General features: G+C 48.3%; 1 protein-coding gene and 1 long non-coding RNA gene across 5 annotated transcripts in view; one reads left to right on the top strand and one right to left on the bottom strand.

Annotated features, from left to right (window-relative positions):
- Positions 1 to 24,143, top strand: part of LOC309521712 (semaphorin-3F-like) — a 32,810-nt gene that overhangs the window by 6,536 nt on the left and 2,131 nt on the right. For all 4 annotated transcript variants that reach the window (XM_082204426.1, XM_082204428.1, XM_082204427.1 and 1 more), the window contains exons 3-17: positions 4,337 to 4,497; positions 4,835 to 4,897; positions 5,439 to 5,558; positions 6,519 to 6,612; positions 7,269 to 7,388; positions 8,119 to 8,258; positions 11,520 to 11,634; positions 12,622 to 12,691; positions 12,809 to 12,953; positions 13,221 to 13,443; positions 13,959 to 14,047; positions 14,141 to 14,182; positions 14,444 to 14,601; positions 16,235 to 16,302; positions 23,781 to 23,914. In XM_082204426.1, coding sequence (XP_082060552.1) covers positions 4,337 to 4,497; positions 4,835 to 4,897; positions 5,439 to 5,558; positions 6,519 to 6,612; positions 7,269 to 7,388; positions 8,119 to 8,258; positions 11,520 to 11,634; positions 12,622 to 12,691; positions 12,809 to 12,953; positions 13,221 to 13,443; positions 13,959 to 14,047; positions 14,141 to 14,182; positions 14,444 to 14,601; positions 16,235 to 16,302; positions 23,781 to 23,914 — 1,742 coding nt within the window. The remainder of the gene's footprint in view (positions 1 to 4,336; positions 4,498 to 4,834; positions 4,898 to 5,438; positions 5,559 to 6,518; positions 6,613 to 7,268; positions 7,389 to 8,118; positions 8,259 to 11,519; positions 11,635 to 12,621; positions 12,692 to 12,808; positions 12,954 to 13,220; positions 13,444 to 13,958; positions 14,048 to 14,140; positions 14,183 to 14,443; positions 14,602 to 16,234; positions 16,303 to 23,780; positions 23,915 to 24,143) is intronic.
- On the bottom strand, positions 22,037 to 23,830 carry LOC309521717. Its single transcript, XR_014214768.1, has 2 exons — positions 23,750 to 23,830; positions 22,037 to 22,686 (listed from the first exon to the last, which is right to left on the bottom strand). It is a non-coding gene; the product is annotated as an uncharacterized lncRNA (long non-coding RNA).

The following is a 24,143-nucleotide window of genomic DNA, read 5'->3' as shown; positions in this document are numbered from 1 at the left end:
TGGGGAGAAGAGTGTTGTGCAGTTGCTCTTTGTGAACTGAAGCCGCTTGGTTGCTGCAGCCTAGATTGCACCGTGGGCTTGGCCAGGGTGTGGCAAAGATCTGTGCTGGGGGCGCAGTGTTCTTTGTGGCTGTTCAACACGTCCGCCGCATGAAGAGCCCATGCACCTTGACAAGGCGGATTCTGCTTGTGTGTGCCTTTGATATGGTGGGTTCTCCTGCTGTTGCACAATGTGGGAAGGTCACTTTTTTGTTCATGTCCAACTGATTGTCTACCCTGTGCCAAGGCATGTAACAACATTTTATTTTTTAGTGATATAAAATAGAACCAGTGAGGCCACCCAGTGAGCCTGGGGCAGAGGGGACATCAAGTTCTATTGCAAGGGTCATTTGCCACTCGTGCTGACTTCCAGAGGCTTGTTAAAGTTCATGGCTTTCCAAAAGTGTTGTAGTCTTGCTGTGCTAACAGCAGTATGTAGATGCAGGAAGTGTCAAGGCAGCTTTATTGGGAAAAGAACATAGACCCAACTAGTCCAGCATCTTCTTCCCACAGTGGCTAAGCAGATGCTTATGGGAAGCCACAAAGCAGGACGTGAGAGCAAAGACACTCTCCCCACTTGTGATTCACACCCACTGGCATTTCAGGAGCATCCTGCCTCTGACAGTGGAGGTAGAACATCGCCTTGGTGGCTCGTAGCTGCTCATAGCCTTCTCCTCCATGAATCTGCCTCATCCTCTTTAGAAGCCATCCAGTTGCTGATGACCATCACTGCATCTTGCAGGAGTGGATTCCATGGCTCAGCTGTGTGAAGAAGAACTTCCTTTTGCCCACCGTGAATCTTTGAACGTTCAGCTTCATTGGGTGTCCCCAAGTTCTTGCGTTATGTGGGAGAGAAAAACTTTTCTCTGTTCACTTTCTCCTTATGCCATGCTAAATTTTATACACCTCTGCCATGTACAGTGGTACCTCGGGTTACAGACGCTTCAGGTTACAGACTCCGCTAACCCAGAAATAGTACAGTCATACCTCGGGTTGAAGTAGGTTCAAGTTAAATATTTTCGGGTAGCGCTCTGCAGCGACCCAGAAGTAATGGAGCATGTTACTTCCGGGTTTCGCCGCTCACGCATGCGCAGACACTCAAAATGATGTCACGTACGTGCACGGAAGTGGCGAAATGTGGCACGCACAGATGCACAGTCACATCTTACGTTTACTTCAGGATGTGAACGGGGTTCCGGAATGGATCCCATTCGTATCCAGAGGTACTTTACCACTTTACCTTGGGTTAAGAACTTTGCTTCAGGATGAGAACAGAAATCGTGCGGTGGCAGCGGGAGGCCCCATTAGCTAAAGTGGAACCTCAGGTTAAGAACAGACCTCCAGAACGAATTAAGTTCTTAACCCGAGGTACCACTGTATTCTCTTACTTGCCTTTCTTCTAAACTCAAAGGCCACATATGTTGCCACTGTTCCTCACAGGGACTTGCTCCATCTCCCTGATCAGTGGCCCTTTTCTGAACCTCTCCTAGTTCCACCATATTCTTTTTTGAGGTGAGACCACCAGATCTGCACACAGTATTTAAAGTGCTGTTGCACCAAAGATTTGTATAATGGCATAATGATATTGACAGTTTTCTTTCAAATTCCTTTCCTAATGGTTCCTAGCATGGAATTTTTTTTGGGGGGGGGAGGCAGCAGCGGCAACTGTTCCATGCTGTTTACACAACGTCTTAATTGAGCTATCCACTACGAACCCATGGTCAGGTAGTGAATAGGTGTATTGGGGTAGGTGTTCAAACCATTTAAACATGTTTTTCACCAACAGTTATCCAAGGCTAACAACGAAGTGCTTTATTTGAGGAACAATGAAAATAAATTCAGTCATCTGAAGTCTGGGATGAATGCAATTAGAACTAGTAATCTCCTAAACACATTCCCACTCAGCTAATCCCCTCTACCCTTCATCCTCTCCCCCCTCCACTGTCAATCGACAAAATTTGATCACCATCCCGACTGTCAATCCATAACTGCCTCCCACATTTCATGCCCCAACTGGTTTCCTCCAAACACTAACCCTAAATGTGGTTCGTTGAAAGAGGATACCCACCTGGTTCTAATAAATGTCTGGTGACAGTTTTTAATACCTTCTCTGTGTGGAAATGGACAAAAGGAAGTACTTCTTCCCGCAGCACTTACTCAAACTATGATATTTCCACAGGATGTGGTGACAGCCACCAATTTAGACGGCTTTGAAAAGGAGATTAGACACATTCATGGCGGATAAGGCTAGCAATGACTACTCGTCATGATAGGAGCTATGTGCTCTGAGCTCCAGTCTTTGCAGGACAACAGCAGGAGAGAGAGCTATTTATTCTATGATTCTATGTCAGGAGTGCTCTGGTGGTGTTTCCTGCTTGGCAGGGGGTTGGACTCGATGGCCCTTGTGGTCTCTTCCAACTCTATGATTCTATGATTCTATTGCACTCATATTTGGTGTGTGGGCTTCTCAGAGACCTCTGGGTGGCCACTGTGACCACAGAATGCTGGCCTAGATGGGACTATGGTCTGATCTAGCAAGGCTCTTATTAGTGGCACATCTCTGGTCTGGATATGCATTTCAGGGAGTCTTCCTGCACGCTCCTGAGAAAGTTGCCCAAATGCCTGTTGTGCGATTACAGGAAATGATGTTTTTTATTTGCTTGGTTTTTGGCTGGTAGAAGCCTCCCTCCACCTTGGCTGTGCAAATTAGGGGCAGCTTTCAAAGTATTCTGTGTATTGTTGTGGTGGAGACACATCTAAAGCACCATCCATTGCCACTGTTGGGCCCAATCAAGGAGAGAAGACGTGAGGGGTTTTCAGAGCCCCAAAAGGTCCTTTTCCTTGCAGATTTGTGTTCCTTAGCAACTATGCCTTTGTTTACCCAGCAACAGAATCACCACATGAATTTCCCCAGACAGAAAAAACAACAGCATGTTATTTCCAGAGAGATTCCAGATTTATCCCGTGTAAACGTCATAAACACATTCTTTCTCCAAAGTCTCTGGGGACCCGTATAGACAGCCTCCCAAACTGCTGCTGGTATTGGAAGAGCACCCTGTGGTATTTCTCCCCTTCCTGTCAGAGGAGAAAATCAGGGAAGTTGTACGTTCACCTAACACCTAATAATTAATTATCATAACTGACAGTTTTCCACTGGTAATTATATTACACCCAGTTTTCATACGGCACAGGTGGGGAGTGTGTGACCCTCCAGATACTGTTGGCCTCCAACTCCCATCAGCTCCAGCCAGAATGGCCAAAGGCAAAGGATGCTGGGAGTCCAACAACATCCAGAGGGTCACAAGTTTACCGCCACCACCTCCTTTATGACTGAAAAATTCTCCCATGCCCTCTCAAGTTGCTGCTTATAATGCCTAAGAAATAATCCAGTATTGCTTGGTTGTGTGTATATCCCAGAAAGGGGTCCCCAGCACAGTGTTATATAATGGTCATTGTATACATCAGATCTGGGTATGCGTGACACACCCTGCCCTGGGCATCCTGCCATGGGGCTGCCTGACATTTATTGCAGGGTGGGGAATGATAGTCTCCCACCTGCCATGTGTTAATGCTTGGGGAATTCCACCAGGTTCTCCGGGTTCTGTCTCCGGCGTTCAGACTCAGTCGGTCGGCTGAATCGGAGCAGAAGGAACAGAGGAGAGGGCCCTGGAGTCCTGCTCCTGCCCTTACTTTTGTTCCTTTCATTTTAATTGGATCTCAGTTCCTCATCCCACTCAGGCTCCTTTCCCTCCCCGCTCCCCACCTGTCTCCCTCTCTGAGCTCCCCGGAAATCTGCTCTTCTGTCCACTTGTCCACAGGGATTAGGCCAATTTCTGTCCCTGGTCTCTGAATTCTTGCCCAGGCTTGGCTGCAGAAAGTAGCTGGACAAAGAGGCTGATTGTCCTCTGGCCACATCCCCAAGGTCACCGCAGGTGGGAAGCTCACCAGGCCACTCTCTGATCTTCGCCTCTGGAATGTGGCCAGGGGGATTGCTGGGGGATTTAGGCTCTTTGCTGTACCAGCCGCTGAGCACCCTCCCCCCACCACCCACGTCGGCTCCGCCTTAGCCACTTCATGGGACCAAAATACCCCCTGAGCTCAGCTCAGCTCGGCCTGAGCCCAGACCAGGGATCACATAGATTAGCTTGCTCCCGCTGCTGCCCATTCTATGGGGAAGGCAGCAAGAAAGAAGGGGGATGAGGACGCTTGAGACTTACCCTCCTTTTGGAGGCCTGTGGGCTGAGGGAGTGGGCTGGCTTGTGGGACTGACCCTTGACTCTGAGGATGTCTCTCCCCAGAACTCCTGGAGACACGCACTGCCCGCCCCTTCAGCTTTTCCTTCAACACAAGCGATTATCGGATCCTGCTGATGGACCAAGACCAGGAGCGGCTCTACCTGGGGGCACGAGACTTCCTGGTGGCCTTGGATCTTCACAATATCAACAAGGAGCCACTCATTGTAAGCCCTGCTGTAGAGGGCCTCAAGGAGAGCCGCGCTGGGTCAGAACGAAAGGGGCCATATTGCCCAGCATTTATGGGGTTGGGCTGTGGTCCACTGGATGCGTCCAGAAAAGGCTGGGTTTGGTTGGTGGGGGTAACATGGGAGGAAGTGAAGAAGAACATGGGATAGGCTGGAGCAGAGGCAGCCAGGGACATGGGCACCCTGGATTCTTGGCCAAGCTTCAGAAGGCAGCTAGCTGCAAGTGCGTGAAGGCCTGGCATGGAGGGAGAAATACCTCCACTCTATCAAAGCCAATCCCCATCCTGTTCATCTCTCTCTGTCTCTCTCTGCACAGATTCATTGGCCAGCACTTCCCAGCCACCAGAATGAGTGTCGCCTGGCAGGGAAGGGGCAGAGGGTGAGTCGTAGTTGCTGCTCCACTGCTCTCTTCTTATCACCCTGGGTATCACCTCACAACCGCTAGTGGGGTTTTTGGTCTAAATGCCCCAAATCCCTGTGGAAAGACCATTTGTCAATGTGGCTATGGCTGTCCCTGAATCCATCTGACTCCTTATTTTAGTTTCTTACATTTATATCCCGCTTTTCTTCCATTGTGGAACCTGAGGTGGCATGCATGTGGTTCCCAGGTCCAGACTTGCTTACCTTCAACAAGATGATGTGCCTTCAGGAATACCCCTGGACCTCCCGGGTTTTCTTGTGTACTTCTAAGAACAATATTACCAAAAAAAACCAAAGCTTTTACCTCCATGACATCATCTTTGCTATCCATTGATCCTGCATAGCCTGTGTTTCTGAGCAATGCCCCCCACCAGAAGTCAGCTCCCCTTCCTCTTTATTTTTTGGGGAAGGGACAGGGTAAGAAAATGGGGGTTGAGCCAACTTCTGGCTGCCAGGAGGATGTCTGCCAGCTCATGCCCTGTTTCCTCTTTACCCTCCAGGGCGAATGTTTCAACTACATCCGGCTTATGCAGCCATTGAACCGCACTCACCTGTACGTGTGTGGAACAGGGGCCTACCACCCAGTCTGTGCCCTCGTCAACCGTGGCTGGCGCTCTGAAGTAAGCAGAGAACCTGGATTGCTTCCCGCTGGGAAGAGAGCCACTGCTCAGTGGTAGAGACATGATTTGTCTTCCCAAAGGTCCAGGTTCAATCCTTGGCATCTCCAGGTAGAGTTGGGAAGGATCCCAGTCGGAAACCCTGGAGTGTCACTGCTAGTCAATGTAACTCAGGTGTGGGCAACCTATGGCCCCACAGATACTGCTGGGCTATAGCTCTTATGATCCCTGATCATTAGACATGGAGGCTGAGACGGATGGGTGTTGGCAGCCAACAACATCTAGAGACCCACAGGTTTCCCTGTCGTTGACCATAGTGAGTTAGAACACAAGAAGAGCCTGTTGGATCAGGCACATGACCCATCTAGTCAACCTTCCTGTTCTCCCAGTGGCCAACCAGATGCTTGTGGAAAACCTACAAGCGGGATTCGATCACAAGAGCACCATCCCCTCCCGTAGTTTCCTGCCACTGGAGTTGAGAAACATTGATGCCTCCAGCTGTGGAGACAGAACATAGCCGTCATGGCCAAGAGCCATTGATAGCCATCTCCGCCATGAATTTGTCAGATTCTCTTTTAAAGCCTTCCAAGTTAGAGGGACCAATAGTACACTGGACAAATGTACGCTACATACATCCCATACCGCTAAAAAACATTCTGGGTTCTATAGTTTGCTCAGGATTTTTGGGCATTGTAGCTCTGTGAGGGGTGAACTACAGTGCCCAGAATTCTTTAAGAGGAAAGAACGTTCTACAAATGTGCTTTAGTGAGTACACAGCCTTAGTTTAAGGCAGTTACCTGTGTGAGCTTCTGAAGAGAGAGGGTACTTCTGAAAAGGAGAGCAGGTCAAGAGTGGGATTCTGTCCCTCCACAGTTTTGGAAATGAGCTGGGCTTTAGGTTAGGTGTTCAAGGTAGGTTTCCATGCTCATATTCATGCTCTCTTCTTTTTTCATCCCTTCAAAGGAGTACCTTTTCCGCATGGTGCCTCGTTCACTGGAGCCAGGGAAGGGCAAGTGCCCATATGACCCCCGGCAGCACAGCACGGCTGTGCTTGTCAGTAAGTGACTTTGAGTGAGTTTGCACGTGTTCCTGGATGCGACCCTGCTACCAGTTATCTCTATGAAGTACCAGTAGTGTTGTGCATATACATGTATTTGTCTTTTAACTCTTGTTTTTCTTACAAGAGAGCTCTAGATGAGTGTGATCCATCTTGCTTGTCAGCATATAAATGGCCACAGGTTGCCCAATGGAGCCAGAGACCATGTCATTGTGTGTTTACAGCCACCATTGTTTGATGACTTGTCTTTCTCTTGCATTTACTAGACATGCTGCATTAGCTAAGCAGCCAGTTAGCGCTAAACAGCTGATTGGCAGGGAACAAGAAGCTGCTGAGGATGTTGCAGGCCAAGAAGATATTTTCCACTGAGGGGCCATAACTTAGTTTCAGAGCACATACTTTGGAAGTATAAGGTCCCATGTTTAACCACAATTGAAAGGAGATTCAAAATCAGGGTTAGGAGACCCACGTCTAATGTTCTGGATTGCTGTTTCTCAGTTAAGGCAAACAATACTGGAGCAGATGGACCAAAGGTCTACGCTCTTGTACCCAGTTCCCTTTCCTTCGGGTTTGCATCGGCTATATGTCTACATGTGTCTCTGTGTCTAGTTGACTAATGCTGTCATGTGCCTCTTCCACCGTTCTCCTCTCCCCAGATAACACACTGTATGCTGGAGTTCATGTGGATTTCATGGGCACGGATGCTGCCGTGTTCCGCACGATGGGGCCTCGACCGGCTGTGCGCACTGAGCAACATGATTCCCGCTGGCTCTATGGTATGAGGCTGATGGAGGTAGCCAGAAGAGGGTGGGGATGAGTGCTGGGATAGCAGACTGTGGATAATGGAGAGAATTATGGCTCACCTCCTGTGGCGTGAGTGGCACAGTTGCAGCACACCTGGAGAGCCTTGCACTTGGCAGTGCCATAGAGGTGAAACCTGTAGCCCCGCCTGCTTCTCCTCCGTTAGGCTGCTGCCTGTCGCTCAGCTCAGCAGACTTACGCCCGTCCTCATCCTCATTATTATTTGTGTTCATTTGTCACTTTTTTCACAAAAGTGAGTTAAAGTGATTCGTGGCATTAAAAGAAACATTAAAACTAAGTGTACAAAGAGCAGACTATGAATCTGAATGCTCATCATGCAAAAGGACAGATCCAACTCACCCACCCCGTTGAAAAAATTAGCATTACCCCAATGCATAAGAATATGTGTTATAACTAAAGCAAGCTTTCTCAACCTCTGCCCTCCAGATGTTTTTTTGGCCTACAACTCCCATGATCCCTAGCTAGCAGGACCAGTGGTCAGGGATGATGGGAATTGTAGTCTCAAAACATCTGGAGGGCTGAGGCTGAGGAAGCCTGGACTAAAGTGTAGAAAATTTCCTAGATGTTGTACTTGGGTTGTTGTGGCATGCTTGCCCCCAAAGGTTGGCAGCCACTGGGCTAAAGTGTTTGCTTGTGCTGCCTAGTGGCGGACCAAGGTAACGGCACTTTCCCCCTCCCCACCAGACCCTGTCTTCCTCCACGCCCGCGTCATCCCCGACAGCTCCGACCACAACGATGACAAGCTCTACTTCTTTTTCCGTGAGAAAGCGCTTGAGGGTGCCGTGGGGCCTGCTGTGCTCGCTCGGGTGGGACGGGTTTGCCTGGTGAGCGACGCTTGGAGTGGGGGAGACACCCACCCACACGGTTGAGTTTTGGCTTGAGGCATGGGGAACCAGGCTGAGAAAGATGGAGCAGGCCGGGGGCTGCCGCCTGTGGGGTGTGTGAGCGTGTGTTTTGCTGGTGGCAATGGCTGCAGAGCTAAAATTGCACCTGGAGATCCTAGAAAAGGGTTCCAAATTCTGGGCTGCCTTAAATGTTGCTAAGTCAAGGTCCCACTAGCCTTAGGATTACTGCTTGCTCAATGGGACTTCCCCCCATCCTACCTTTGCATACATCTAAATTTGTTCTAGGATTCCTTCAACCCCCTTGAGCAAATTTTGGGGCACATGCAGGGGGAGGAGATGGGGAGGGAGTCCTGTTGTGCTAGTAGTAATCCACACACTAACAGGATGAATTAGTTGACTACCATACAGTGTGCTGGATTTAATAACCAGACAATGCTGTACTGTACTATAGGAATTCAGAGGCAGTATGGCAGAGAAATCCATACAGATTTCTCTGTCGGGGAAATCTAGCGGGAGCTGCCTGATGCCTTGTTTGTAAACTCCCCAAGGAACAGGATAATGGACTAGAGCTGTCATTGGTCTGTTCCAGCAGTGATCTGCTTTGGGCCATCTCACTCCATTTCAGCTAGTGAACTCTGCTAGTCAGTGTCAGCAGGATTATAGCACCAAATTAGGCAATTGAGGAATAAAAGGGAGGTGTCAGCATGCTTGGGAGAACCTCAGAGTTTACAGAAGTGCAGGCTATCTTTGGCCGGGCATGTGTTTGTGTGTCAATGAAGAAATCAGCACAGAAAAGCTAGCAGCCCAATGAACACTCGTTGTCTGTTGTTGTTGGGGGATGGTGTGTTGTGGAAGAGAGCACCATTGGCGGGCTGGAACCCTGAATAGGAGCGCTCCCACTTCCACATTACTCTGTGCCTATCTCTCTGCATTCCCACAAGCCTACAGAGATGCAGACACGCAAGCAAGCACACTGGTCCAATGCCAGCTGCGCACCATAGCAAGCCTGTGGAAGGTGTAGGTATATGCACAGCCATTCTGGTCTTCGTTGTGCACAGGTTGTGACCACAACCAGCTCAAATGTTTTCTTGCAAAATCCCTATTGAAATTCATGGGAGCTTGGAAAAGAGCCCAGATTCCCTCATCCTTTCATTGTGGCTTGTGCAGGGAACTTCCTGGTAGATTGTGTGTGATTAATATTTTGAATTTCCCTGACAACTGAACACATGGCCATTGAAACCCTGTCATGTGATTAGGGAAGAGCCACTACATTCTGAGTTACAGGACATTCATGAGAGTTTAAAATGCTGTTCAGTTCTGAAATCCTCTCAGACAATTACATTAAGTATAGAACCCTACCCAGCGTGGGGGGAACCTAATGATTTACCCAGAAGCACATAATAAAGGATGCCTGAACAGATTACCCCAAATCCTTACTGTTTTTTAAAAAAATAATTTTATTTTTTATTTTGACCAAGTAATAATAATAAATAAAGAATAAAAATGTGCACCCCACCCACAAGACCATTCCATTGTAGCTATCCAACTTCTCAAAATTTCAACACCTCTCTTGCAATGGTTTGACCCCTTTCCATTTCAACAGTAAAAATTCTACAAACACCTTCCACATCTCTTGAGAATCATTTCTCTTGCATATTCCCCGTCTTACCCTAATAGCACATGTTAATTTATCTTTAATAGCCATATCCCACACCTCTTTATACCATTCTTCCATTTTATATTCTGCTTGCCCCTTCCACTTCCTAGCTATAATGACTTGTGCAGCTGTCAATGAATTTGTGAGCAAGTCCTTCATAGCCTGCGAACTTTCCACCCCGTCGTAAATTGATAATAAAGCTACCTTTGGACTCTCGGTCAGCTTTTACCCAGTGATTTCTGTCATCTCCTTAAACACCCTTTGCCCAAAAAACTGTACATATTTACACCCCCACCACATGTGAACATAATTCCCGGTTTCCTGGCATTCCTTTTGCTTACTCTTGTCCCTTTGACCAGTTCATTTTTATTTTTAAATTTTTCTTCCTTATTTTTCAATAATCAATGTATGGTTCAAAGAAAAGTGGGCCAGACCCATGTGCTTTCTTTTTGTAACTTCTAAGTCTTTCCAGAGAGTGCTGTGAGCAGGTGGTGGGCCATATAGTTATAGCACCATAGAATTGTTGGAAGGGACCCCAAGGACAATCTAGTCCAAACTCCTGGAAAGCAGGAATCGCAACTAAAGAATCTCTGACCGATGGCCACCCAACCTCTGTTTAAAAACCTCCAAGGAAGGAGAGTCCATCACTTTCCAAGGTCCACCATAGTTCCTGAATCTTTAACTGTGTAGATCTTGAAACGGTGCCACTTCAGATACCAGCAAATTCAGGTCGCACAATTAAAGTTGATTGTGAAGAGCTCTCCTCTGGAAATTAGTGCAGACCCATCTGTCTTCTCTATGGGTAACAGTGCTATTGCTGAAAAAGAGTTAGAGCAGGGGTAGACAGAAAGACCAAGCTCTGTTGATAGATCTCTGGCTGATTTGCAGCGGATCAGCAAAGGTTTCTGATGTGAGCAGAGGGTACCCTGTTCCTTATTTCTGTGTTCCCCCTCCCCACCCACCAGCCACTATTTTGCACACTGCTCTGATGGGTGGACCTTGATGTTTTGGTTAAAAAAAAAGATACAGTTAAATATTTCAAGCCTGAAGCCTGCCCGTCCCTTGGGTTAGAGAATTTTGATCCACCCCCTAATTGAATCAACTAAGAGTCTCCTGCTGCTCTTAGATCTCCAAATCCTAGGGTCTCTGTTTGGCTTTCTCTGTTCCTCTGTGATAAAACTTTCCTACCATTTCCTATTCCATGCCCTCCATGTTCTATTTTTTTTTAAGCTTTCTGATTCTTGCTTGCATGCTGGTGTTAAGGCAAGAGGGCCCAGTACAAACAATGGCTTTCTTCATCTTCCAGCCCAGAGGTGGCTGCTGGATCTATTGTTCTTCAGGGGTGAATGAAAGCTTCCCCCTGACCCAATGCAGATTGCAAGTACATCACCCTCTTTTCTAGAATGGGAGCATACTGGTGGCGGGGGAGAACTAAAGCCCCCCCCCCCATATCCTAATCCAGACTGGGCTCTACATCCTGTCTATTTCTGCAAGAAAAGCTGTGCACTCAGAGACCAAGCATGTGATTTGCTTTGTCCACTGTAGGGATTAGCTGACAGACCCTTGTACATTTCCCTTTGCAGAACGATGATGGCGGGCAGCGCTCTTTGGTGAACAAGTGGACGACTTTCCTTAAAGCTCGGCTTGTCTGCTCTGTGATTGGAGAGGACGGCGTGGAGACTTTCTTTGATGAGCTCCGTGAGCTGCTGTTTTGGAGAGGGATTTTGTTTTGGCGGGGCAGAAATGATTTATGTTGGCAGGGGGAGGTTAAGGCCATAAGGATTTCAGGTTCCACCCTTGGTGCAGAAACCTGAGGCTTGGTGATTGTCTCTGTGTGTGCAGGTGACTGTAAGAGGGTTGAGGCACAGGAGACAGAATTGCACCCTAAGCTCTGCAGAAAGAATTGGCTTGAATGACTTAAAGCCCGGCGTAACCAGAGAGTGGCCATTGAAATATCTTGGCTCTGCCAACTTCAAGAGGTTCTTGAGGCCATTCCAAAAGACATCTGCCAAGATGCTTGTTGTTCTTAGCATTCCAGGTCAAGGTGGAAGATCCCAGCCCTGTGTATTCCAGTGGCCATTGGGATGAAAAATGTTTTTCTTCATTTGGCCATTTGTAGATCTCCCTAAATTCACTGTGTAGCCAAGGATGGGGATCCTGTGGATTCCCAACTCCCATCAATCCCATCTCCAATGTAAGCAACCTATTTCTCTGGACTTGATCCATTCCTATGACCCTTTGGAAGGAACCCTTGGATTTCCATGTGTGTTCATAGAATCATAGAATTGGACAGTTGGAAGGGATCTAATCCAACCCCTTGCCATGCCATTTGTTCGCTGCCATTTGCTTCAGTCTGTCCCCCTAAGCCACAGCACAGGTGTAATTGAGAGATACATGCAAGGTATAGGCACCAACGTCTAGGGGCTGAGGTCTATTTGGCTCCCAAAAAAATATTTGAGGGGGTTGCCCCCCTAAAGTTGATGAGCATTGCCATTCAAATGGTGTATGTGCGTCTTGTGATTGATTATGCAGGGCAGAGCTTACCCCCCTCCCCCAAATATTTTATTCAAGTTGTCACACCTGAGGCAGGGGGTTGGCCATAGGCTAGATGGGGACTGGCAATCTTTCACACACAACCTACCCACCTCCCTCAAGAAGCTCTGCCTCTTTGTTCCCCTCTTCCAGGTGACGTTTTCCTGCTGCCGACCCAGGACGAGAAGCACCCTCTCCTCTATGGGGTGTTCTCCTCATTGGGGTGAGTGAGCACCCCGTGGTGGGGACAGCTGGGCTTCAGTGTTGGGGCTTAGCCTGCTCAGCAGGCCTTGGGCCTCACACAGGTGTGTGCCCCTTTCTCCCTTCTCCCTTCCTCCAGGTCCGTGTTCCGTGGCTCTGCGGTCTGCGTTTACTCCATGGCCGACATTCGCACAGTCTTCAACGGGCCCTTTGCCCACAAGGAGGGACACAACTACCAGTGGGGCCCTTACACAGGACGGGTGCCCTACCCTCGCCCAGGAGCTGTGAGTCACCAAGGCCTCTCCCTCCCCTAATGTGTTATTCCCCTCAGCGCCTGAATTTCACTGTCTGCCTCCCTTTTCTCCTTCCCTAAGCTCCTTGCAATTTCTTCCTTATATTTACCCCCTCTCCTGCTTTACACTCAATTGTGTGTTTCCTTTGCATTATGGGTACAAAGAAGGTTAGCAGGGTAGGGTGGGGAAAGCTGGAGCCCTACAGTTCCCCCCACCCTGGCCAAGACGCTGACTCTACTACCCGGCTCTCTTTCTCAGTGCCCAGGAGGAACCTTCACCCCAGGACTTCGCTCCACACGTGAATTTTCAGACGAGCTGGTGACGTTTGTGCGTGCCCACCCTCTGATGTACAATGCTGTTTACCCACTGCAGCGCCGCCCCCTGCTTGTGAGGACCAATGTGCCTTACAGCTTCACCACCTTGGCCGTGGACCTAGTGGATGCAGTGGACGGGCGCTATGAGGTTCTCTTTCTTGGGACAGGTAAGTAATGGGTGCTATAGTTGCTGGAGAGTGCTTAGCTAGGGATGCTTTCTGACATTGTCACTCTTCAGCCACCCCCCCCACTCCCATCAGACAGGCTGTGGTGGAAGTCACCTAGAAAACTCACCTCTTGACCTGTTCTTGTTAAAGGTGCTAATAGATGCTTCAAGTGCATATTGAATACCACTGAATTCCCAGCTGTGACCTGAGTGACTTCTCTTTTCCTTAATTTCCCCGGCTGAATGGGAAAACTGTGACTCTCCAGATGTTCTCAGACTACAACTCCCATCATCTCTGACCATGCTGCTTGGGGCTGAGGGGAGTTGGAGTCCCACAACCTCTAAAGAGCTACACAGGTTCCCCATCCCTAGCGTAGGGTTTTGAAGGTCAACACCAACACCTTTGAAGTTGTCCCTAAATACCGTCCACAAGCAACCAGTTCAGCTCTTTGAAGCACTGGAGTAAAATGTCCTCCATAGCTTCTGAAGGAAGATGTCTGGGTCTTCTTCCTCCAGACCAGGGCACAGTGCAGAAGGTGATTGTGCTGCCGAAGGAACAGGGCAATTTGGAAGAGCTGACCCTGGAGGAGGTGGAAGTGTTTAGGGTGAGTGAACACGTGGCTCCCTATCGTTGCTGCCCTAATACTGCCACCTGTCTGCCCTTCTCAATGTTGGCCTCTCCTCTTTTTGCCTTACAGGCTCCAGCGCCTGTGAAGACCCTGTGGATATCCTCTAAACGGGTAGGTGGTTGAGGTACCTGTTGCTGAGGAGCAAAGTAGGAGATGAGCACTCTGGGTCGCTGCTCTGACAGGGGTGCAGATACCTGAAGGACCTTGTGGGCTTAGTCCTCCAACTCTGAGAAGGGAGGTTAGGATTCTGCTGCTGTTGCGCAGAAGCTGAAGACCAGGCTTCGTCTTGTAGGAGGCAAGCGGGTGGTCTTGCAACAAGAGGAGAAATCCAGGTTCCCATTAAGCCGCCACTCTCTCCTCTCTGCTCTGCAGCAACAGCTGTACGCCTCCTCAGACGTGGGGGTCTCCCAGCTGAGCCTCCATCGATGCCGCGAATATGGTGAAGCTTGTGCCGATTGCTGCCTGGCCAGGGATCCCTATTGTGCTTGGGATGGGCAGCGCTGCACACGCTACAGCCACACAGCCAAAAGGTAACATCCTGAGAGTGCTAAGTTGGGAATGCAAATGCCGAGGGAAGGAGGGAGGGAAGCGTGAATGTAAGGAGAGCCTGCAGGTTGGATCAGGCCAGTGGTCCATTGAGTTGAGCGTTCTGTTCTCACAATGGCCAACCGTGTGCCTGTGGGGAGCCCCCAAGCTGGACCACAGCAATTCAGAGACATGCTTCCTCTGCCAGTGGAGGCTAGCAGCCACTCCATGGATTTGTCTAATCATCTTATAAAGCCATCCGTGTTGGCGGTGACCATCACTATCTCTTGTGGGAGCGAATTCCATTCCAGGGGTAGGGCTTGCTCTTTGCTCTGGCAGAGGCACCCAAAAACACCACTGGCAAGGGAAAGAGAAAGAGTCAGTTCCTCCAAGGCCACTTCTACGAGGGCTATTTACTGCCATCAGGTCTGATCCCTGAGCAAAAGTACAGTGGTACTTCGGGTTACAGATGCTTCAGGTTACATACGCTTCAGGTTACAGACTCCACTAACCCAGAAATAGTACCTTGGGTTAAGAACTTTGCTTCAGGATGAGAACAGAAATCGTGCGGTGGCGGCGCGGTGGCAATGGGAGGCCCCATTAGCTAAAGTGGGCTAAGAAAAGTTAAGAACAGTTTCAGGTTAAGAATGGACCTCCAGAACAAATTAAGTTCTTAACTAGAGGTACCACTGTAATGTGTGACTGTGGCTGTGGCAGGAGCATCCCTGGCTTGGCGGTTCTCTCCTCCACTCTCAGATTGGTCTGGGCTGCTCCGAAGTGGCTTCCCCAGCCCCCCTGCTGCCACCAATACTGAGATTTCCTCCCCTCCCCGTCTTGCCCTCTTTGCCTGTGGTGTGTCCCTCCAGTGTGGACAAAGGGCAGAGAGCAAGGCAGCTTGTTCTAAGAGGAGGGTCTGCATGTGGAAACTTGACTGAAAACTATTTTGTTCAAATAGAAGCAGCCTTGAAGCACTAAACTGAAGGGAGGCAGGATGAGTTGGTTAAATCAGGGATGGGGCATCTGTGGCTCTCCAACTCCCATCAGCCCTGGTCAGCATGGCCAATGGTCTGGGATGATGGGAGTTGTAGTGCAACAGCATCTGGAGGGCCACAGGTGCTCCATCCCTGGCTGTTAAACAGAAAAATAATAAGCACCATGATTGATGGGACATGGGTGGTGCTGTGGGTTAAACCACAGAGCCTAGGGCTTGCCGATCAGAAGGTCGGTGGTTCGAATCCCTGTGATGGGGTGAGCTCCCGTTGCTCAGTCCCTGCTCCTGCCAACCTAGCAGTCTGAAAGCACGTCAAAGTGCAAGTAGATAAATAGGTACCCTCCGGTGGGAAGGTAAACAGTGTTTCCGTGCGCTGCTCTGGTTTGCCAGAAGTGGCTTAGTCATGCTGGCCACATGACCCGGAAGCTGTATGCCTGCTCCCTTGGCCAATAAATCGAGATGAGCGCCACAACCCCAGAGTCGGCCACCACTGGACCTAATGGTCAGGAGTCTCTTTACCTTTACCTATCATCATGATTATGGTTGGTCGTTGTTTACTAATTTCCCTTAGCTGCTCAAAAGAAAGTCTCAAAGAAGTCTCCTGGGTTGGAAAAGGGAATGAGTTTAACTTCTTCCCTCACATTTAGGAGGAGCCGCCGTCAGGACATCAAACATGGTGACCCTTTGCGGCAGTGCCGGGGCTTTAATGCCAAAGGTAAGTTTTCACAGCACCATCCCAGCCTTATTCTCCAAGAGCTTGTCTAATCCTTTTTTTAAAGCCATCCAAGTTGATGGAGATCCATAGTCCAACTGTGTGCTGTGTGAAGAAGTGCTTGCCAACAAAAGTGCAGTTTCCCTTAACGCAAATGTTGACAAAATTTGGCAAGTCTCAGGAGGGCTGTGTGGAATGGGAAGTCCGGCTCCTCTGGGGATCAAAAGGCAGAGGCAAGCTCAGTTCCTAATTGCCACAGGAGGAAAGGGTTATCTCAGCTGCTCAGACCAGGACATGCCTGCTCAGCACTCTCCAAAGAAAAACAAATTCACTGCTTCTGCAAGGAAGGTAATGTAATAAAGGTTGAGAGAAAACTCTATGTGGTTTGGCTGCTGCAGCAACTCCTGGCTTTATAAAAGCCAGCTCTGTTGCTGAATGAAGAGGCCATAGCACATAGGGTGAATACAGAAGGTGTCAGAATCAATCCCTGGCATCTACAGGTTTTTTGAAAAGAAGGGTTGGTTTAGCAAGTGATGGGCAAGACTCTTGCCTGAGACCCTGGAGAGCTGTGGCCAGAGTACTATACTGAGCTGGATGGATAAATACTCTGACCTGGTAAAAGGCAGCTTCCTTTTCCCCTAAAAGTAATGTAATTCCAATTTAGAAGGGTAGGATTGCATATGCTGTGTTAAACATAATGAAGATTTAGAAGATAAATTTGAAGGTATTTCTTCTCTGCATTAAGTGTCAGAGGACGATCTAGATTAGAGATTGGTGGGGGTGGGAAATGAACTGAACTGACCATTTGAGGATTTACTAGTGCAGGGGAGATGGGTGCCAGGATCTTCAAAAGGGGAGCACAATGACCTTCTAGTGGATTAGGAATGCAGAGTGGGATAATGCTAAGAGCCAGCACTGGGGTTGTGCAGGGGAAAGTGGCATGGGCAAGCAATGTGATCTCCACACATGGGAAGCATTTGGGAAGCATTTGTCTAAGTTGGCACGAAGCCCTCCTGATATCTCTGCCTGGCCTTCAGGAGTCTTCCCAGGCCACTTTTGATACCAGTGTGGTGTAGTGGTTAAGAGTGGTAGTCACGTAATCTGGGAAACCGGGTTTGTGTCTCCGCTCCTCCACCTGCAGCTGCTGGGTGACCTTGGGCCAGTCACACTTCTGTGAAGTCTCTCAGCCCCACTCACCTCACAGAGTGTTTGTTGTGGGGGAGGAAGGGAAAGGAGAATGTTAGCCGCTTTGAGACTCCTGAAGGGGAGTGAAAGGCGGGATATCAAATCCAAACTCTTCTTCTTCTTCTTCTTCTTTTGTGCTTTTGCCTGGTGGGAATGTGTCCTTGGAGCATGAGAACTCTTGCTTGCTCAGATAAAGTATGGAGAGAGGTCGGGTGGAGGTAGAAATCTTGTCCTTTGGCTGGCTGGAATGTAGTCCGTTGGCAAAAGTAAGCATCTCCGCCCCCTTTGGCTTCTGTCACTGCCAACCACCAACAAGCCTCCAGAAGGTTGGCCATGGGGGAATGAAAAAGATTCCCCACCCTTGTGAGACATAAACATTACTACCCCTATGCATGATACTCCTGTAATGGAAGAGTAATTCTTGCACAATGGCAAGATGGGTTGCCCCACAAGAACTGTTGCGAGTTACCAGAAGAAATGCCACCTGTGATGGGTTGTGTATGCTGGTTCTGAAAGAGAGTCTTCCTCTCTAATAAAGTTACAAGGTGCTCAAAACCTGTGTTTCTGTTTCATCCTTTTGGTGACAAAGGTGAAAGATGGGAGAACCTTTTAGAGTCTTGTTTTTTAATTGTTTATTTTGAATCATATGCTCAATTTCTTTGTTAAAGACCCTTGAGGCCATGGAAATCTTATAGAAGTGTACGAAGAGCCCTGCTGCTTCAGAACAAAGGTCCGCCTAAGTCTGGCATCCCAGTCAGATTCTCCTGGCAAACTGGCAAGCAGAGCATGATGCCAACACAGCTCCGCTGCTTGCCCCACAGTAGTTGGAATTCAGCCTCTGAAAGTGGGTGTTCCATATAGACCTCATGGCTAATAGCCATGAATGGAGCTACATCCTCTGTGACTTTGGCATAAATGACTTTAAAGGAGGATTAGACAATGGCCTTTGCCTTGTTGTGAGGCAGTGAATTTCATAAACTAATGATGCGCTGGTTAAAAAAAATGCTTATTTTTGTCTGTCCGGGGATCTGCTGCCCATGAATTCCATTGGGTGGCCTAATGTGATGACAGGGAGAAAAACCTCTCTACCTACAACATGCGTAATTTTATGAACCTCTGCTGTGGTTCCCTTAGTTGTCCTCCTGCATTGTAAGCCATGAAGCAATCAGACACTTTAGGCTTGTAGTGATGTTGCTTTAGCCCCTTGATCATCTGAGGTTATCTTTTTCTGCACCTCTTCCAGCGCTGTGCTCTGCTGAGGTGGGTTCAGCTAGGACTGTATGCTGCTCTATCCTAGTGACCTCATTGCTACTTAGGTGTAGTCTGCCTCCTTCCCTCCAGACAAATCTTCCTAAGGATTTGAGGGTGGCCTGGTGGGTCCACAGGGCTTTGCTGAAGTAGATTCAGACTGATCAGCAATAGTCTGGGGCTCAACAGAAAATCTTCAGTACCTTTGACACAGGGAATTTCAGCAACAGTAAGTGGTATTCATATGTAGCACACACACACACACACACACACACACACAACCTTTATGCACCACCAACCTCTAAGCAGTTTGCAAAAAAAAAGTGCAAATATGGCACCTATGGCAGTGCTAATTCTGCAGATCAAAGTGGTCAAGTGGGCATACATGGTGTGATTCCACAAGTAAATAGTTGTGTTGCACAAATCCACACATGCGCCCTTTTTCATGTGAACACTGGTACATGTGTAGATATGGCTTGTGCCTATGTTCAATGTGACATGTGAACAACCCTCTATTCCCAAGACCTTAATAATGTGAAGAGAGCCTGCTGCATCATGCCAATGGGGCAACTAGCATCCTGTTTTCATAGTGGCCAATCAGATGCCTAAGAGAAGCCCAAAAGACCTGAGCACAACAGCCCTCTGCCCAGCAAATACTTTCCCCCTTACACACTTCCTTATGTTATTATTCCTTGTGTTAATATCTAGTTCCTTGTGTTCAGTCTAGTTCCAAGATGTCTGGGAGGGTTTATAATTTTTTTGACAGGGGTTAGTCAGATTGCTTACACCTATGCAGCTCTTGGGCTTCCCTGCTTATGAAGAATACCTGAGGGACATCATCGCAGAAGGAAAGACAGTCTACTTTAGAGGCAGCAGAAGAGAATGGGGCTAACACTATCAAGGCTTATCGTCAGGAAGGCTTACTAAAAGCCTACTCCTCTTGCCAAGTCATTTCCTTTCTTATTGTTATCAGTGATAGCTTCTGACCAAGATTCTTGCAATTTATTTACTTTTTCCAAAGAAATTTGTCTAAGGCTGGCCCTAGACATTTTGGTTCCTGAGGCAAAGAACAAGATGGTGTCCCCTGCTCCTCACACACAAACAGATTGGGGCTGAAATTGAAACAAACGTAGCACTAGCAATGGGACAGTATCTTCCAGTTTAGAGGTTGCGGGATAAGCCTTAGGCCACACACAGCTCTGGTTGGCAACAGAGGGGAATGGCTGATGTTCTCAGGTGGAACATAGGCAGGCACTGCTGCAGAACACACACTTGTTGCCTGCGATGATTGCCCGCCTCCGAGTGAAAACACTGGTGGAAGAATGTGAGATGCAAAGGTTATCTTGACTGATGCCTGTCTTCATGTTAGTGTTTCCAGAAATACAGCTGTCTTAGTCTGTTTCAGCAAAGACAACAAACGTTTTGTGGCACCTTAAAGAGAAATACTTTATTATGGCACAAGCTTTGATGGACTCAAGCCTCCTTCCTTAGATACAGTGGTCATTTTTGGTGTACTTTGCTTTTGGAGTGTGGAAACTGTCGCAATGGGCAAGGCCTTCTCAAGGAATAGGAATGGAGGAATTGTGGACCTCCAAATGTTGTTGGACTCTAACCCCCATCAGTCCCAGACAGCAGAGCCAATAATGGGAGCCAGGGATGATGGGAGTTGTAGTGCAGCAACATCCAGAGGACCATAGGTTCCCTATCCCTCTTGTATTGTGGGATTTTGCACCTCTAGGCCAGCTCTGAGAGGATTTGGCTGTGATATCAGTCATGGTCAGGATGTGTTAGTTGCTAACTCAGTGGCTGACAGTTTCATCAATGGGAGAAATGGTATGCAAAACTTAATTTATTTTAAAGTTGTTTTGTACTTTCCCTGGAGAATGTTTCTTTATCACTAGCCTGCCCCTTTAGCAGAGTCTCCTGGGCCAAATCTTATGCAAATTGTGGCAAAGCAATCTACCTTTTAAGCCAGATCAGGACGGTCAAGATGTAATCATGCACAGTTTTGCTGAAGTGGAGTTTCCAGCTTTGCTGGCTTTCCTGCCTTAGCTGGTGCTTGAGTGGGGCTTTGAGATTGTGAACATCCAGTTACTGCTTTGTCAACTATACAGCAGGAACATCTCAAGCTTGGTAGGTTTGAGGATCACAGAAATCTCAGCTATCAGAGCAGGGTGTGTGCGCTAGTACTTCTTGCTATTCTCAGCTTATCTGAAGGTTAAATTCTTCTATTAAATTCTTGGATATCAGGAATTTCTAAGTGTTGCGTGCTTGCTTCTTCTGGCTGCAAGAGTGTTTTTTTGTCATATGCCTATTCAGATGCAGAATGTTTTATCTTGGGTATACTAAAAAGATGCTACATCAGTTCCACAATGAAGGCATTCCCTTATCTCAGATTGGCAGTGAACACTTCCTAAGAGCTAAGTCTGTACATCCCTGTTCCTGGACTTTTCTACATTAATTTGGCAATTTTGGCAGTCTTCCTGCGTTGTGAGGTGTGGTATCATTGGTAATGGTTGTCATTCCTCTTGTCCTCCACTTCAGAAAGTAGAAAAGTTGGAGAGGGGAATGAAAGGCATTTTTGATGGCCCAGAAGATACAGGATACAAAATGGAGTCTAACTAAAAGGAAGGTGGGCTGAAATGTGGTAGGCAAATTTAGTCTCCATAGCATTTCTGATCTCTAATAGGAAAGCAACAAATTTCTGTTTATTTAATTTTTGTGATTTTTGCAACTGAGGATATGTACTCATCCAAAGCAACACATTTTTAAACAGATATGGTGGGTATTTTTTGTCCATGATTAGCCTCTGTTGAAGTTGTGACAAAGGACTCTCCTAAATTTTTGTAATACTGCTTGAGCCTTACTTACACTTTGGTCCAGAATCCAGCACTAGCTCTTTTCCTAGTGACTGACTTGGCTGTCACATTTAATGCAGATTCAGCAAAGTGTGATCTCCCAACGTATTTACTGCTTGCCAGGTGATTGGCAGCTTTACTAATCCTCCATTGGAAGACTTATTACGATGTATCTGAATCAGGCATAGGCAAACTCGGCCCTCCAGATGTTTTGGAACTACAACTCCCATCATCCCTGAAAGCTGGTCGTTAGCTAAGGATGATGGGAGTTGTAGTCCCCAAACATCCAGAGGGCCGAGTTTGCCCATGCCTGATCTAAATCAAAGGCACCGTTGGCTTGTCTTTTTCGTGGGTTCTTGAACAATTCATTCCTATCTGTTGGAAGCACTGGAGAATGAGGGCTGCTTGTAGGCGTTCAGTAAGGCATCACTGGTGTGATCCATAGCTCCTAATGACCGAAGTGCATTTAATATAGTTCATAACATGCTGTTACGGCTTTAGATAACTGAACCCACACCACTCTCATCTAACAAGACTGGGATGAAATTATGTTGACTTTTGAAATGTCTAGCAGAAAAAAGCATTGGTCCTCCTGGGATTTATATTCCCAACCATTGAACAAGCTGATCTGGTTGGGCCTCTCATTAACTGAGCTCATTGCTTTGCTTTTGGAGACTTACCAGGACTTGGCCCTGTCTGCACATCTCCCTCACAGGTGCAGAAGTGCTCTGTTTTGTGCTAAGCTGTAATGCTTGTCATTTTACTGCCTTTCCAGGAGCACTGCCTATATTCTACTGAACGTAGGTGTAGCCTAAAACTGGCTGTGCTGCAGGTAGCTGTACTTAGTCAAGGTGCCCAGTTCCAAGGCTGTGGGGAATTCCTACTGCTGTCTCTTACTACATGGAACAGAGATGAAGCTTTGGGCAACACAGATGTGGTGTAGGCATGGGGGATTGGGTGATGACTGCTGAATTCTTGAGTTAACTATTTCTGCAGCAACAATTCCGGAAAAGCAAACCTATGTGCTAACCAAGTAAGACAAATTTGCAGAACATACAGAATTACATTGGGGTTATAACACTCAACAAATCCAGGACTTACAGTGGTACCCCGCAAGACGAACGCCTCGCAAGACGGAAAACCCGCTAGACGAAAGGGTTTTCCGTTTTGGAGGCGCTTCGCAAAACGAATTTCCCTATGGGCTTGCTTCGCAAGACGAAAGCCCATAGGGAAATCTCCGGGGACCTCTTTTAAATGCTAGCGGTGGGGAGCAAAGCCTTTCCCCCCCCCTTCAGAAGAGGTCCAGGAAGGCTGGCGGGGCCGAAAGGCTTTGCTCTCCAGCGCCAGCATTTTAAAAGCAGTCCGGGATAGCAGGGAAGCGCTTCCCGCTATCCTGGACGGCTTTTGAAGGCAGGAGAGGCATGCCGGCAAGTCTCCGCCAGCAGCGGCAGCGCTGCCGCAGCTGGCGGAGCGCTCCGCGAAGCCTGGGCGCGCTAATGTCAGCGCGCGCAGGCTTCGGCATGCGGGCAAGTCTCTGCCAGCAGCGGCAGCGCTGCCGCTGCTGGCGGAGCGCTCCGCGAAGCCTGGGCGCGCTAATGTGAGCGCGCGCAGGCTTCGGCATGCGGGCAAGTCTCCGCCAGCAGCGGCAGCTCTGCCGCTGCTGGCGGAGCGCTCCACGAAGCCTGGGCGCACTAATGTCAGCGCGCGCAGGCTTCGGCATGCCGGCAGAGGTCCGCGAAGCCTTGGCCGGACAGCTTTTGAAGGCAGGCGGGGGGCAAAAGTCTTTGTCCCCCCTGCCTGCCTTCCCAGGGGCTTTTAAATCGCCCCGGACAGCGGAGAAGTCCTCCGCTGTCCCGGGGCGATTTTAAAATGCCGCCCGCCAGCATTTTAAGATCGCCCGGGACAGCGGAGAAGCCCTGCGCTGTCCCGGGGTTTTTTAAAATGCTGGGGGTGGGAAGAAAAGCCCTTGTTCCCCCCCCCAGCCTTCAGAAGAGGTCGGGGGACAGACTGTCCCCGGACCTGGTCTGAAGTCGGTTTCCCTAGGAACGCATTAATTGATTTTCAATGCATTCCTATGGGAAACCGTGCATCGCAAGACGAAAAACTCGCAAGAAGAAGAAACTTGCGGAACGAATTAATTTCGTCTTGCGAGGCACCACTGTATTTGCAAACTTTTTTTTTTTTTTACAGTAGAGCAACAATTACATGAGCAGATTCAATATGGACTAGAAGGCGGAAGTGTATTCCTAGAGTGTGAACCACGATCTCCCCATGCCTCCATCAAGTGGCTTATGCAAGCTGATAATTCTGACAAGCGCAAGGTGGTAAGTCCCTCATCCTGAATAACCTTTAGCTATGAGTGTGTGGACTGTGGCGATGTTAAACTTTTTCGGGGGGGGGGGGAGTAGTCACACTGACATTTATCTTTTAAAAAAAAGCAGTCTGATAGCATCTCTGACATGAGGAATGTTGGGAGCAGCTTTTACTTAGCTCACAAAAACTGCAGTTACACTAACTGATGCAGGAATTTACGGACAGAGTGCAATTTCTAAA

The sequence above is a fragment of the Podarcis vaucheri genome (genome assembly GCF_965113315.1).
Source record: "Podarcis vaucheri genome assembly, chromosome: 17".
Taxonomy (NCBI): Eukaryota; Metazoa; Chordata; class Lepidosauria; order Squamata; family Lacertidae; genus Podarcis; species Podarcis vaucheri.
This window is presented reverse-complemented; position numbering and strand designations above follow the sequence as displayed.